Below are 16,321 nucleotides of genomic sequence, written 5' to 3'. Positions count from 1 at the left end.
TTTTCTGCTTCTCTCATGTTTCTCCCATGAACCCAACTCAATATTTATGCCTGTGATTGGTGGGACCTCATCTTGAGTCATACCTTGAGAAGATGTTTGTCTGAAATACAGATTTGGATAAACCTGGACTATAACAAACAATATTTCTGAAATTTATGAAAAAATTCTTATCAAATGAGTGCAGATGCTTCCGCAAAGATGCACTGCATGTCCATATTAAACAATTAACATCCGACCATGCTCCTTAGCGTTAATAAAAATGATGAGCAGAAGCAACTAATTCTAATTTAGTGTCAAAATAGCAAGCGGAAAAGTGAGAGTTCATCATTGGGGCACAGATAGCAGGAGCTTTAGCCACGACTGTTTACCCAGCTTCAGCAACAGACACGGACACTCATTGCTACGATGCACTCAAGCCTTTCTGTTGGCACTAAAATGACCTTTGAGCTTACTAAGACACTTATGTTGGTTTCTCCTTTAAATCATTACCAGTATGTCCATTCTCATTTTTATACAGAGCTTTATTTAAACACAGGGAATATTAAATTAAATATTACACAAAATTAACAAAGAAAAAATAATCAAAAATATACATCAATTCTACATAAAGCTAAAGTCTCCCAGCTTTTTGAGGTGAAAAAACAAACAATGTAAAATAACAAATCAATAAAAAATGCTGTGGGAAAGTTGGCCACATAGCATATTTTCCTCATTGTCAACAAGTCCTCTGAAAAAAATCATTAAACTGAACAAGCTTTATCTGTGTCTCCAAAGCTATATTCTGCTTATTCATCACATATCTTTATGGTTGTCAAAAACCAAGTTTAGGGAACACTTTGTAGACCAATCCGCAGATGAAACAATACCAATGAATTAACTGTTCATGTATGGATAACACTTGCTAAAAACTACAAGGCCCAGAATTTTATTTTATTATTTTAAAGAACTATGCCATTAGTAATGGCCTTTGGGAAGCCAGCCTTCACATTCTTGATTGGCTTAAACTGTCAATAAGAAACAGTAAAAACAGTTGTAATTTCTTAAATACAAAGAACAAAGAAGATAAAATTGTAAAAAAAAAAAAAACAACCTCACACATGATCATATTAATCATTACCCTGCTCCCAAACGGCCTCAGACTTGCCCATAGAAGTCTGCTGGTACAGGAGTCATCTTCACAAAACACAGCAGACCTTTGATGAATTTGGCCAAGAGGACTCCGATCACAAAGGTCTCCAATACGGCGTTCCAGAAAGCAAACGTGTACAAGCTCTTATTACAGTAGAGACCATCAGCAGCTGTGGGGTCATAGTTTGGCTGGTAGACTGAGAACACCCACACATCACCTGAAAGTGTAGGTGAGGACGAAAACATTTAGTTTCATCTGTCGTGGGAGAAACATTCAACAGTCAGTGAAAAAGCATCTCTAATTTCTTCCTTACCTATCAGGATCCATGTGAAGGTAAAAAGGGACAATAAAAATATCAGAAAGGCTTTGAAGCCTCTGGGATGCTCCCGTGGCTGAGCTGCTTCACTCTCACATGGGAGGGTCACAAATGATACCATGAGCAGCTGTATCAAAGCCAACCCTAGGAGATAGTTGGGGATGTTGGGCTGCTGAGGGCAGTCCTTGAAATACACAACACCTGTGGACAGAAGGTGAGTTGAGAATGAGTTTCTGAAAGACAGTGCAGTAAGACAACATGTTGAAGAAAGCGTGGACTGACCAAAGATGATTTGAGCTGCGATGAAGACACTACGTACGATGAAGGTGGTGCCTACAAGGGTGAGATTTGACAAAAAAAGGCAGATGTAATACCTTGTTGGTTGTTGCTAGAGGTACGGACCCATACCCATAGCCTGTGGACTACGGATACGGCACTTGCCATTTGCCAATCAGATACGCGAGATCTGGTCACATGACTCCCGGTAGACGCTGGAGGTACGGACCGTAGCATCAGTACTACAGGTACGGACCCAAAACCTGACCCTAACACTAACCCTAACCTTAGCTTACCTTTCAACAGTTTGCATTGGTTAGCAGCTTCTTGACTCGCGAGACTTGCGTACGGGTCCGTATCTGTCTGGCAAGTGGAAAGTGCCGTATCCGCAGCCCACAGGCTACGGGTACGGGTCCGTATCTGTAGACACTACCTACCTTGTTAATGACATTTTAATTGTATATTTTGGGTCACAAATGTAAAACCTTTTACATGAAAAGTGTGTAATGTAGTATTCTACCTCAAATCATCACATTTTCTTACGAAATGCATAAGATGTAGATGTTTATAAAGATATTTCAGAAATTTTAGCTTAATATATCAAATCCTTTCCTAAATATGTTTTAATGCATGTTGATTCACTTTTCATCACATTTTTCTCACACATTGAAATTTAACACTACATATCTTAGGAACCATTAAAGATAAGGACATTAAATTCAGAACAACTTTGAAACTCCTAAACTCTGTTCTACTTGGATCAGGCTCTTGAGCAATATTTCTGGTTTTGTGGTACAGCTTGCACCTGCTCAATGAGTGCTAAAATTTAAATTAAAATAATTTTTATTCCATTTTTGCAACAGATAGTTTTGCTTACTCTACCTTTATCTGGACACCAGGCCTGCAGTGTTGCATAAACTGACCTGATAGTCTTGGTGGTCTGGGTGGAGGAGGTTCCACCTGTAGCGTCCAAACGGTACCGACAGTTACTGTCACTGGGCGACCTGTAGATGGAGCTAAAGAACATTACATTATTACTCTCTTATTGTTTTCATGCGCATTCTAGAAGTGAAACTAAAGGTGAATTTTTGTTCCAGGGTAAGAGTTGGTAAATGGAGTTGTCAGAGACATATTCTATAGTTTTAAATGTAACCATGAACTCTAAGTGGAAGAATTTTCCTCCTTACATTCATGCTAAATCAAAACACAGATAAATAAATACCCTGCAGATCATTATAGCTCAGAAGAGCCAAAGTTAAATTACTGGTGTTATTTGAGACACCGGTGTATCCTGTAGTTTACTAAAGGCCACCTGACGAACCAGACACAGTCTTTATGTAAATATATGAAGACACACTTGCCTGCCATCGTGTTCTCTCCCTGAATGCTCTGTCAAAGGACTTGACAGGTGTATTTAAAAAGCATCACAGAGTCTTACTGGTACAACGGGGAATTCCGACAATCTCATGTTTTGATCATGTGTTTTAACAGCACATCTGATGAGTCTGATGGAGGGATGGCATTCAATGGCATTTTATTATGTAATGCATGAAAAGAAAGTAAAAGTAAAATCCTCTCTCTTTTTTTTTTTTTAGCTTAAACGTAGCATCAGTATCAGCACCAAGAAAGATCTTTCTGTGTTTTAGATCTGGTGTCTGTGGTGACATTATTACAACTAGAACACTATCAGCAATGCCTTTACTTTACCAGAGCTAAAAAGGGAACAAATGTAGCTACAGAGACAGAGAAGACTACAGCATCTAGGAGTATGAAAAAGCTAGGAGGTGCTCAAGAAAACTTGGATACTCCAGATAATAAAGAAACTACACTCAGAGGGAAGATTACAGCTTGAAAAAGGCTTCATTAATATCAAATGAAGTTAATAGTTGGATAACTGCAGCTAAACTTATTATGAGAAACCATAAACAACTATTCCTTCATACACAAAACATAGCACAGAATGTAGAGTTTACACTCTGTGGATTTAGGTACTTTAGAGGTGGAAAATACACTCATATGAGTGATTTAAAGTTTTGAATTCAACAAAAGGTTTCCACATTTTTGGGACGATGCCGTTTCTACAGATTTGGTAATTTCTAGTCCACAGTGAGTAAGAATGAGAGACAGATTAATCAGAAGAATGTTAGAAAAAAAGATAAACATTAATGGGACAACACCCCCTAGTCTTATTCCAAGAATTATGAGATACTGTATATCTCAGAAAGACGAAACAACCAAAAAGACACGTAAAACAGACCTAAAAAAAGAAACCCAAGGAGATGAAAATAACCAAAACGTTGCCCAAAATGTTGCTGAAACGTTACCAATATGACACCAGATGAATGCAAAACCACTAAATGAAACAGAAATTACAGAAACACAACAGAAACTGACTACAAACAGACCAAATAGCAACAAATAGAAGCAGAAAGCCCAATATGTGATGCAAAAATGACAAGCTGGACAAAAAATAACCATAAAGAGATAAAAGCAAAATTACAGAAATGATCACAAAGAGATACATCATGCAAAACACATGTAAGATGCACTTTTAGTTGCAAAAACAACCACAAATCCATTGTGAATCTATTGTTAGACGTGTAGTGATAAACATCTCCCTAAATTAACCGTGTTGTAAAAAGTGGAAATCAGCAGGAATTTTCTGTCATCATAATCCTAAATAATTACAAAAAAAAAAATCTTATTCCAGAATAAAACCAGGACTCTTTGTAGCACAGGAAACATCTAATGTTGTTCAGTGAACAGAAATGAAATTGATAATTTAATCTACAAGTAGAAATAGTGAACTGCATCATTATCACAAAACTAAAAATAACGTATTACAATAACAACACTATAACAGAAAATCTTTGCAAAAATATACATATGTCTATTTGATGGAGATTACCCACCTGGAGGACTGATGCAGAAACAACAGCCTTCTCCTGAATGTCAGCAAGACCAAGGAGCTGATAGTGGATTACAGCAAGAAGCAGCAGAGGGCATTCCACCCACTCAGGATCAGAAAGTGGACAGCTTCATGCATTTGGGTGTTAACATCATGCAGGACCTGACGTGGTCCTGTTACATCAACACTATGGTGAAGAAAGCTCGACAGCGTCTCTACCACTTCAGACGCCTGAGGGACTTCAAGCTCCCTCTCAAAGTGCTCAGGAACTTCTACACCTGCACCATGAGAGTGTTTTGGCTGAGAGTATCACCACCTGGATGGGCCGCTTGGCTGAAGGCACCATCAGAACCACCCTCCCCAACCTGCAGGATGTTTACAACAAACGATGCAGGTTAAAGGCCAGTAAGATTGCTCATGATCCCACCCACCTCAGCTATAGACTGTTTTCTCTGCTGCAACCAGGGCGGGGTTATTGTAAACACAGAGAGGAGGAGCTTCTTCCCACAGGCTGTCCGCCTAATAGACAAATCAACTGCAAATTCTGTTCACTATCTGTGTTACTCTTCAAATTGTATTTTTTTTTGTTGAAATATTTGACACCTTGATCTATCTATCTATCTATCTATCTATCTATCTATCTATCTATCTATCTATCTATCTATCTATCTATCTATCTATCTATCTATCTATCTATCTATTCCTTGCATGTTTGTATTCTCATGCTTCTTATTCTTATTGTTTCGGTCTGGAACAGGTGCTTAATACATTTCACTACTGTGCATACACACGTGGACAAAATTGTTGGTACCCCTCAGTTAAAGAAGGAAAAACCCACAATTCTCACTGAAATCACTTGAAACTCACAAAAGTAACAATAAATAAAAAATTATTGAAAATTAAATAATCAAAAACAGCCATCACTTTTGAATTGTTGATTAACATAATTATTTAAAAAAACAAACTAATGAAACAGGCCTGGACAAAAATGATGGTACCTCTATAAAAGATTGAAAACTATTTGACCAGAGTGACATGATTAACTCAGGTGTGTCATTTAATTGACATCACAGGTGTTTCCAAACTCATAATCAGTCAGTCTGCCTATTTAAAGGGAGACAAGTAGTCACCCTGCTGTTTGGTGAAAAGGTGTGTACCACACTGAACATGGACAACAGAAAGCGAAGGAGAGAATTGTCCCAGGACATCCGAAAAAAAATTATAGACAAACATCTTAAAGGTAAAGGCTATAAGACCATCTCTAAACAGCTTGAAGTTCCTGTGACAACAGTGGCTCATATTATTCAGAAGTTCAAGACCCACGGGACAGTAGCCAACCTCCCTGGACGTGGCCGCAAGAGGAAAATTGATGACAAATTGAAGAGACGGATCGTTGGAATTGTATCCAAAGAGCCCAGAGCAACCTCCAAAGAAATTAAAGGTGAACTCCAAGGCCAAGGTACATCAGTGTCAGATCGCACCATTCGTCGTTGTTTGAGCCAAAGTGGACTTCATGGGAGACGACCAAGGAGGACACCACTGCTGAAAAAAAACTCATAAAAAAGCCAGACTGGAATTTGCAAAAATGCATGTTGACAAGCCACAAAGCTTCTGGGAGAATGTCCTTTGGACAGATGAGACCAAACTGGAGCTTTTTGGTAAGGCACATCAACTCTATGTTCATAGACTCAAAAACCAAGCATACGAAGAAAAGAACACTGTCCCTACGGTGAAACATGGAGGAGGCTCAGTAATGTTTTGGGGCTGCTTTGCTGCATCTGGCACAGGGTGTCTTGAAAGTGTGCAAGGTACGATGAAATCTGAAGACTATCAAGGCATTCTGGAGAGAAATGTGCTGCCTAGTGTCAGAAAGCTTGGTCTCAGTCGCAGGTCATGGGTCTTCCAACAGGACAACGATCCAAAACACACAGCCAAAAACACCCAAGAATGGCTGAGAGAAAAGCGTTGGACTATTCTAAAGTGGCCTTCTATGAGCCCAGATCTGAATCCCATTCAACATATGTGGAAGGAGCTGAAACATGCCATTTGGAGAAGACACCCATCAAACCTGAGACAACTGGAGCTGTTTGCTCATGAGGAGTGGGCCAAAATACCTGTTGACAGCTGCAGAACGCTCATTGACAAATACAGAAATCATTTAATTGCAGTGATTGCCTCAAAAGGTTGCGCAACAAAATATTAAGTTATGGGTACCATCATTTTTGTCCAGCCCTATTTCATTAGTTTGTTTTTTTTTAAAATTATGTTAATCAACAATTCAAAAGTGATGGCTGATTTTGATTATTTAATTTTCAATAAATTTTTATTTATTGTTACTTTTGTGAGTTTCAAGTGATTTCAGTGAGAATTGTGGGTTTTTCCTTCTTTAACTGAGGGGTACCAACAATTTTGTCCACGTGTGTAATTGTGTTTGTGGCAAATAAAAGCTTTGAATCTTGAATCTCTAATTAAATAATCAAACTAATATTCAACTGATGTGTAATTTCACTATAACTATTGCATGGTATTGATCACACACATTGACTTGCATGTCAAATATTCTGCAAAATAAACCAATAAAAAACTTAAACAGCTCACATAAAGTTGTTAATTTCACTAAATTACTGGTGTATTTGTGCAGAATAATGATAATGGAGTTCTTCTCTCTCCGTCTTTTAAGCCTGTAGTTTGTTTAAGTTCCAAAAGATCAAGACTTCTACAACAATAATTTGGCCATTTAATGTAAGATAAAGCAAATGTTGATATTTGCTTGTCTTCCCCATATCTGTAAGTTCACTAATTTATTAATACTCCTGCACCTTTGCCTTCTGTATCTTTAGTGTTTAATATTGAGGACCAAGCCCTCTTTTATGTTTGCAATAGGCTATAAGTGGAACCAACTGATACCACCAGCAGGTATCGAAGGGCATTTATCAGCATAGCAGAGCCACCAAACACACAAACACCTACACACATATCCCTCTCATTTCTGTGTTCATTACTTTGTTTGGACCTCATGTTTCTTTGCCATTACAGAAAAATGATTCTGTCCTTTCTAAAGGGTTTCCATCTTTATCTGAGATTTACTAGAGGACACACAGGGTCTGATATCAGAGGGAGGCAGCCACACCAGGACCTGGCCTTTGTTCTCTCTCTCCTTCCTGCTCTAACTGTCACTGTTTGAGTTTCGTAGTGTGAGCTGTCAGTGCTGACCTCCTCTCCCTCTCGTTCACCTCCTTCTTTCGGATTTTCGCACTTTCCACTGACTTCCTTTTAACTTTGTGAGAGGGAGAGACAGCGGCAGAAACGAAAAAGGAGACAAAGCAGTCGAGTGGGAGAATTAGAAAAGAAAACGAACATGTGCTGTACAGGAAAGTGTGCCCGTCTGGTGGGCCTGATCCTGCTGCCTTCAGCCTTCATCTGCATGATCTCCAACCTGCTGCTGTTCTTCCCCGATGGGCAAAAGCTGAACAATAATGAGATCTCCATCCAGGTCTGGCTCATGGGGGGGCTCATCGGAGGAGGCCTGTTTGTGAGTAATCTACACGCAGAGTGTCTGCTTGGGTGTTTTATTGGGTTTTCTCAGTCATTAACTTCAGCCCTGTGTACACTTGTAAAATGGTGATGTTTGCTTTTATCGACTATTATTGAGTATAATTGTTTTGGAGGAACTACTGTGAATCATTCTGGACATCAGAATTGTAATTTATTCATTCTTAGTTTTGGTTTCAGATGGATTGTAATTATTTAATTCTTTATTTTTGGTACTTCTTGAACTATATTCTCTAGTAGCGGTGGATCAGTATTTAAATCATGTGATAAGCAGTGATGAAATATCACGACTCATCTAAGAAAAATTGTAAAATCTTGTCCAGATCAAAAACTATCCATACATAAAAAGATTTCAGGCTGACATAGAAGAAAAGACAGTGTAAATAAAAAATTATTCCAGTGGTTGTCCGAACAGTTATTATAAAATTGAATAATAAACAAAAATTTTCTGCTATGGAAAATTACATTTACTCACATACTGTATTCATGTCTAATGCACTAGAATTCAAAGAGAAATATTCAATTTTTTTACTCTGCTACCTTTATTTGCCAGCTCGAGTTACTTATCAGGGTTATAAATGAATAAAAATATCCTGATGATACAAAATATATTACATTACTATATTTTAAACTACCCTTCAAGACGTAAATTTGCGAAACCTTGACAGTAAAATACAATTGACACAAAAATGCTTTGATAATAGTCATCTAAATCTATAATATTTTACTTTATATGTGTTTTAGTATAATTAATGGAGGTATTTTTGCTACATTTGTTTACAAAAGTACATTTTAATGCCTGATTTTATCTTTTTACATGGTGCTATCACTACTTTGACTAAATAAATGACTGCAGCACTTCTTCCACCTCTGTATGTTCATCAGTGGTATCAAAAGTACGTTTTACCATGAAGCTACTTCAAGAAAATCACTGGATCAGAGACTAAAACCTCAACTGGTTTGTCCTCACCAGGGACCGAGATACAATGATCTGATTGTGTGAGCTCCCTCAACACTATCTTCCTTTCAAAGGTTGACAAGAACAATAAATAAGTCATAAATGTTCCACCAACACACGCATCAGAGTGATCTCTGAGCCTTGTGGAGGGATGGGATCTTCCTATGGTGATATTAAAGTTTGGAACAGCGAACAGGAAGTGTTTTTTTGTCTCTAAATGCCAGCTGAGACGAGACAGTAAAATTCTCAAATATTTGCTTTGAGAGATAAGAGAACACACACACACAGACACACACACACATATATATAATTGCACATCTATATAGAGACAAACACCTACACTAAAAATGTAGAAACTGAGGATTGAAACTCAAAAACATAAGGTTTGACTGTACAATCATCAAAAAGACTGAGACCTTTTCCTTTGATAACTGAGGCAATGTTCTCTTTTTTCAACTTTTCAGATCCTGTGTCCGAGCTTTTCCGCTATCAGGGCTGGGGGCAAGGGTTGCTGTGGAGCAGGTTGCTGTGGCAACCGCTGCCGCGTGAGTCGAATAATTTAAAAGCTTTACATGTACATGTTATGGACAGTTAATGCGGGGTAATAAAGACGTACAGCCAAGGTATATGGCATAGCAAAGACTGAAGAACAAACTGCTGTTGTGTGTTCTTGCTGCAAAGCACAAACATGGACTCTGCAGTTATTTACTTATCACATTTTATTCTCTGCACTGAAGTACCTTTTATCAGTGTCTGTGCAGTTTCTCAAAAATAACTATTTAAAAACATCAAGTTTTGCTGAATATACATTACAGAAGTAAAGCTCTTTACCACAAATCTAATCTTCCACTTCTCCTTCATTATCAGGAACTGCGGTGCTAATTACAGAGCTGTGGAGCCATTCGGTCTGATTGGCTAGACAGTAATTTAAAATAACATAATTTGTCTTCAATTTATGAATCACAAGCACTTATTTATTTGTTTGTTTGTTTGTCTATTTTGCAGTTTTTCACATTTGAAAAAAGGAAAAGGTTTAAACTTTACACTTTGGTCACTGCTGCTTCCAAAGACCGTTTGTAAATGAGGGGTCATTAAAGTTGATCTTATCTTTAATGAGAAATCTTGAATCGAGAAAACAGTGTCACACTTTGGGTCTGTGGATGATACTGGGCTAACTTTATCCATAAGCAATAGGTAGAAAAGCACCAATTTAACCAAGACAAAAGGACAATTTTGAGGCAGTGTTGGACACAACCTGCTCAAATATCACCTCTAAACTGTCTCATATTCATTGTAAAGTACATGTGACATTCAAATCCACACATATTGACGCTATTTATTAAAGTAAACTAGTAAATTGAAAAACACGCGGGGGAGATCACAACAGCTTGCGACCATAATTGATTTAGGTTGGTGAAACTAACCTACAGGAATATTTCTTTCAAAAAGCATATGTTTTGGACAAAAAAAGTCTGCTTTGAACTCAAAAAGTTGGATGTTCTTAAATTTCCTCAATTTCAATAGCAGCAGAACTGAGTTAGGTTTGGTCATCCACATATTTTCAGTCAACGTGACCTTCACCTTAGGCCTTCATCAACCTGCAACAACCAACAGAAGACTTAGGTGTGATCTTGGACAATGTGTTCAAACTGGACAAACACAGTAGTTCAGGTGTCCCAACTTAGACTGATTCTTAAGATGAAGTCATTCCTTTATTGGAGCAGTTTGCAGGTATCATGCATGTTTCTATTTCATCTAGAATTTACGACTGCAAACCTCTTTACACTCGTTCATCTCGTGTCTCCACATTACTCACTTCCCTGGTTGCCTACGTCCAATATTTTCTTGTCCAGGCCAGATAATTTGCTCGTAAGCTTTAAAACATTTTAAGTCATTACATCAGATCTGCAGATTTACTACTTTGGCCTGGCATGTATCATGTCTCGTGTCAATCAAGTTGGTCAAAGTCAAGCCAATTCTGTTGCCTTCAGTCACAACAGCTTCCTCACAGGGATCCACTCAGTGCTCACACAGCGTTCCCATTTGCCTTTCAGATGCTGAACTCAGTCTTCTGCTCTGCCTTTGGTCTGCTCGGAGCCATTTACTGCACCAGTGTGGCCTCATCTGGTCTGGCTATTGGACCCAAGTGTCGGGTGGGCAGTGACTGGAAGTACCCCTTTGAAAACACTGGCACGTGAGTGTTCCTCCCTTCAGCACTCATTCTACTTTTCTTTCTTTTGGCTGCTAACACGATCTGAATTATGCTGAAGTCTTGAGCAGGTTAAAAATCAAGCAACACTCACGTTTGCAGCTCTTCCTTGTTCTTTGATTGATTTAATTATATGGTCTCACTGGTTATATTTAACTCCCTTATCTGTCTTTGAGAAGCTGAGTAGCTTCTGTTAATCATAAATATAAAATCTATAGATGTAGTATTCCAATTCTCCACTAGGTGACAGACTGAACCAGCATTTTATGTTGTGAGTTATTTTGTAGTTAGTTGGGAAGTTCTACTGCTTTTCTAACTTAATTGTCTTCTCTTGTTAACTTAAAATGTAGAAAATAATCATTTAAAATCTGACTAATCATTGGAGGGAAAGAATTTTTATCTGGTCTGAAAATAAAACAACATAAAATAAGACCCAGTCGAAGTGATATTGCTTAATAAATAACGGCACCAGTGACGCATTTTACAAGCTGAGGCAGCTGCATGTGAAGCATCTGAAAGAGGCCCATCGGAACAGCTGCTAATAAATATGAGCATGTTGTTAATATGTAGACCGTGATGACAGCAGTTTACAGGGCAGCAGTGTTTACAGAGAGGACCCAGTTTGATTACACAATGCAAAGGGGGATATTAATGTTCAACCTCGGCTTGTGCTTCCTCCAGCAAGCCTTAATTTCCTCTTTTTAGTTTCTGCTTTTCTGTGAAGCACCAGTTTACTTTCCATTCTGTGCTAAAAAGATAACCAAAAAACAGAAAAAAACAAGCAGTCATTCTTTCAAACCACACTTCAGATCTGTATTAAGGAAAGAGATATAGGAGGAAGCCTTCGTGTTTTCAGGTGTTTGGACATTTTAGTCTTAGTTTTGGGCAACTTTTCACCATGCTGCCTGAAGCTCTTTGAAAAAGCAGTCTTTCGAGGGCCTTAAATGGCAAAATGTCACATTCAAATTATTAGTTTGCATTTTATCTCGCATTAAAGAGCAAAAATGACTAACTCAAATATAATAAAAATTAATCATTAATGAAAAGCTCTAATCTCCAATGCATAAAGAACTCTAACAGTGATGTCAGTCTGAAAACGCTGGATTTTGATCTTGTCCCTTAAATTACTCTAAACAATACTGATAAAATTACAAAATAGACTGTGAATGTTTAATCCAACATCACATCACGACATTTTAAGCTACAGCTTCATTCCAGCTACTGTCAGATGTTACAATGCACAAAAATGACTTTGCATTTTTTATTTTTATGGTTCTGAGTATTTATTCATTGTTCTTTTAACTTTTTGAGTATGGAAGTGTGTGGTGTTATGACTGTTATTAAACCGCTGTGCCGCTGTAATTTCCTGCAGAGGATTATTAAAGGATCTATCTATGTACAGGAAATCACATCGTTTTTACACATGTAAATATCCTTCACTGAACATTAAAAAGCCATAAAATGTGTAATTTAGGGCTCAAAAATGTATTTTGAATCTGGAAAACTGTAGTAAATTTTATGGGATCAGGTCATTATTTTGTGGTGTTTGTTTTTTCATTTTTGTTTTCATTTTTAAAAAGTGTTTTTGTACTATTTATAATTTGGTTTTGCTTGTTAATTTGTGAGATTTAGGATTGTTGGAGGGAGGATTTGTTCCAGATTTGCAAAGGGTGGGACTGAGCAAATAAGCATATTTCTTTAAAGGTCAAATTCTCTCAGTTCCTCTCCTTTATATTTTCCATGGACTTTCTGTCTCCATTCCTCACTTGTTCCATTTACCTCTGTACCGACACATTTTTACTCGGTTCTGTCATCACAGTTCTGTTTTCCCTGCACCAAGCCTTGGCCTGCTTCACACATACTTTCATTATTGCTGTTTTTTCAATGCTCTGTACACTGCATTTGCTCTTTAACTGTTCTCATTCACAGGGGTAATAGCAGCTACCTTGCAAACCAGGACTCATGGACGATCTGCGAGTTCCCTAAGAACATAGTGATGTGGCATGTGGTTCTGTTCTCCATCCTGCTGGCCGTGGGTCTTCTGCAAGTGGTTCTCTGCGGCATCCAGGTTTTCAACGGCTGCTTGGGATGCTTCTGCGGGGATTGCCGGGACAGCAAAGATGTAGGTGAACCCGTCCTGAAACTCCAGCTGTGAAAACATAAAAACATGTTGTAGAAGGTGCATTAATTATTTGAGTACTGGACAGGATTTCTAAAGCAACATGTTCTGCACTGACTTGTTTGGTTGCTGGAAATGAGCCAGCTGTTCAGTCTGTGGCCTTTCAGTAGCTTCCCACTGTTTTGCTTTAGTGCTGATCTGATCGCAGTTCTGAGTTCCCATTAGGTCTGTTATTGATGGGAAGTAGGACGAGGGAAAAGGTTGTTAAAGGAAGTGGCTAGATTAATGGAACGTAGCAACAAATGTGCTGCAGAAGAGGAAAATGATAAAAGAGAACCTGCACTCACTTTAAAGAATAGTTTCACATTTAGGAAAATATTCTTAACACAGTGTTTGTGTTTTTGTACACAATAAAGGAATGGAGTGTGTTAATGTGGTAATGAGCAACCTTAAAAGGTGCTAGTAAGTGAATATTGGTACTTCTGGACAGAGCCTAGCTGTTAAATTGCTTAGCACAAAACTAAGCTATTGCATCAGGCTGCTAGCTGTGGTTTCATCAAAAACCAATCGCAATCCTTCCATATAAGATGTGACAATAAGGTGAACAGTCATGTCTTTCAAAATATTCTAAACTATTCCTTTTGAGCTAATTATTGTTGCATTTCTTTCTTTAAAATAAAATATACTTGAAAAACTCAACTTCTAGGACCACAGTAATTTAAAACACTGGATTTTAAAGCTAAATTTTGTACATACTATATTTAATTTCTTTCTTGTATACAAAAAACTAAGTGTAAAAACAATTTGGAGATTTTGTTACCTTTGGATGAAGTCATGCTAGCTGCTTCCACCTGTTTCCAGTCTTTATACCAAGCTAAGCTAACTAGCTGCTAGTGCTAGCTTTGTATTTAACCTACATTGCAAATGGCTAAAAAACGAAAAACAAATATCTGAACTACACTTTTATAAAATGTTTTTTTTTCCCGTGCAGTGACTGTGAACACTGTAACTTAAAAATACAGTCAGACATAGATCTAAAGCTAAAGCTCCAGATTCAAAAGTTGAAACTGTGTCATAAGATAAACTTTAATTGGTCATTTCTTATAAGTAGAATAATGCTCAGGATGGTTTTCATACTGAAGTCTATATGTTTCAATTCTTCCTTTAAAATTCCCAATATTTCAATCCCACAAACTTGCAAGTTTACAAAAAATCTACATAATTGCTATCTGTGGTGATGTATTTCTCTCCATTAAGGTGTAAAAAGTCAACTAGCTGCTCAGCAGAAAATGTGAGAAAGTCACATTTTAAAAGTGGTCACATGTACTTTTGAACAGAAATGTCTACACAGGTTGAAGATTAAGCTAAGGTTAAACACATAGCTGAACGTATGGTGATTTTTTAAAAGTAAAAAAAGCACATTACAGATACTTTCATGAGTCACTGCAGTCGCCCACACATTATTCGGTATTCTGCTACAGCAACTTTTCCAAGAAATGCAGACACACCCTCCAGTGAATTGTATCAACAAATGTCTACACATTGACATGATATTCCGGCTTATTAACAGCTCTGTCAGTCATCTGAGACCTCACCTCCTGTCTGAGACATAAACATGTGACTTCTGTCCTGTTTCAGGATGACAGTGGACTGTGAAAGTGAGGAAGATAATCCGGCTGTAACCTGCCTTCACAACAACTGGGACACATTTCTCCATTTGTTCAGGTTCTGGATATGCTGTAGCTCTCCGACGAAGCTTACTGAGATTTTCTTTTGATACTCTTTGACGCTTTTGTTTCTGCCTTTTTAAACATATCAAAGCCTTACTCCATCATTTTGTGAATTTTATTCCTCTTCTTGTGTGCACTAGCTGCCTTTCTTTCTTAAGTTGAAAATAAATACTGAATTAAGTAATTTCCATACTGAAGACCACACATGGGACGTATGTGGATCAAATTGTAATTGTAAATAATTGTTAATATTTGCTCTGCAGGGGACAAGACAATAAAAAGCTCTGAATTTAATTAAAGAAATGAAACCAACAGAGATTTGTAAGAGGAGTTCAGTTCTGTTTGGTGTCACTGTCAGTAGATAATGTTTTAAATAAAGCAGGGTTTCATTAAGCACCCAGCAGCAATCTCTGAAGCTGAAAAATTACACTGAAGTCAAAAACTGCAGATTCCTCAAATGGTGAACTTGACATTGAATCAGTCCTCCTAGACTTGCATGTAAAAATTTAACAGCAAGAATAAACACGTTTGCAGCCTGATACAAAAATATATTTGGTCTCTTTTTAGGGGTGAATTTCTGTATAACCCACCCATTTAAATTCTATTAGGTCTTGAAGTGAAACTAAATCTGCATTATAAAGTGATGTTCTGATAAATTTGACTAAATATGTCACAATACCTGACACCACTGAATTAAAAATAAGCAACTGTTATTTACCCAATGAGCTCAGACACTTGAACACATGAAGATATTTTCACAGCTGTCTGTCAGGAGGGCAGAAAGGGGAACACAAATGCAACTGGTTTGCAGTTGGAACAGTATTAGGTGGTTTACTGATGAATGTAAAATGAGCTGGCAGGCAGAGTGAAAGGTTGGCAGGCGAACAAAACCAGAAGGCAAAACTGAGATCATGATCAAACACGTTATTAGGAATATGGGGCAGAATAAAGAACAGATGGGATGCTTGTCAAACATCACGGGAGGGAGTGTACGTGGAGAAGAGGGGTGTGATCCAATATCGATGCTATAATATTGTATAGTATGCCAGAAAAAGATCTGGTGTATGTCAAATGCAGTGTGGTAAAAATACCCTGCACTCCTATGAAACTCTGCATGCTTTTCC

The 16,321-nt window shown here is 37.7% G+C and overlaps 1 protein-coding gene and 1 long non-coding RNA gene across 2 annotated transcripts; one reads left to right on the top strand and one right to left on the bottom strand.

Annotated features, from left to right (window-relative positions):
• Window positions 1–500: 500 nt before the first annotated feature.
• Window positions 501–6,869, bottom strand: LOC110958090 (uncharacterized). Its single transcript, XR_002596157.2, has 4 exons — window positions 2,645–6,869; window positions 1,728–1,778; window positions 1,443–1,646; window positions 501–1,346 (listed from the first exon to the last, which is right to left on the bottom strand). It is a non-coding gene; the product is annotated as an uncharacterized LOC110958090 (long non-coding RNA).
• Window positions 6,870–7,987: 1,118 nt separating this feature from the next.
• tm4sf5 (transmembrane 4 L six family member 5) lies at window positions 7,988–15,513 on the top strand. The gene is made up of 5 exons (XM_022204403.2): window positions 7,988–8,161; window positions 9,604–9,684; window positions 11,194–11,333; window positions 13,278–13,470; window positions 15,106–15,513. Exons 1-5 carry the CDS (start codon window positions 7,988–7,990, stop codon window positions 15,121–15,123), a joined length of 606 nt encoding a protein of 201 aa, XP_022060095.1. The 3' UTR covers window positions 15,124–15,513.
• The last annotated feature ends 808 nt before the right edge of the window (window positions 15,514–16,321 follow it).

The sequence above is a fragment of the Acanthochromis polyacanthus genome, chromosome 23, assembly GCF_021347895.1.
Source record: "Acanthochromis polyacanthus isolate Apoly-LR-REF ecotype Palm Island chromosome 23, KAUST_Apoly_ChrSc, whole genome shotgun sequence".
Classification (NCBI taxonomy): domain Eukaryota; kingdom Metazoa; phylum Chordata; class Actinopteri; family Pomacentridae; genus Acanthochromis; species Acanthochromis polyacanthus.
This window is presented reverse-complemented; position numbering and strand designations above follow the sequence as displayed.

What these genes read in the sequence shown, in the direction of transcription:
- tm4sf5 (XM_022204403.2), top strand. Translation starts at nt 7,988, where the DNA reads ATGTGCTGTACAGGAAAGTGTGCCCGTCTGGTGGGCCTGATCCTGCTG. An exon ending in TCATCGGAGGAGGCCTGTTT is followed by an intron (nt 8,162 to 9,603) that starts GTGAGTAATCTA and finishes TCAACTTTTCAG; the next exon opens with ATCCTGTGTCCGAGCTTTTC. An exon ending in CCCTTTGAAAACACTGGCAC is followed by an intron (nt 11,334 to 13,277) that starts GTGAGTGTTCCT and finishes TCTCATTCACAG; the next exon opens with GGGTAATAGCAGCTACCTTG.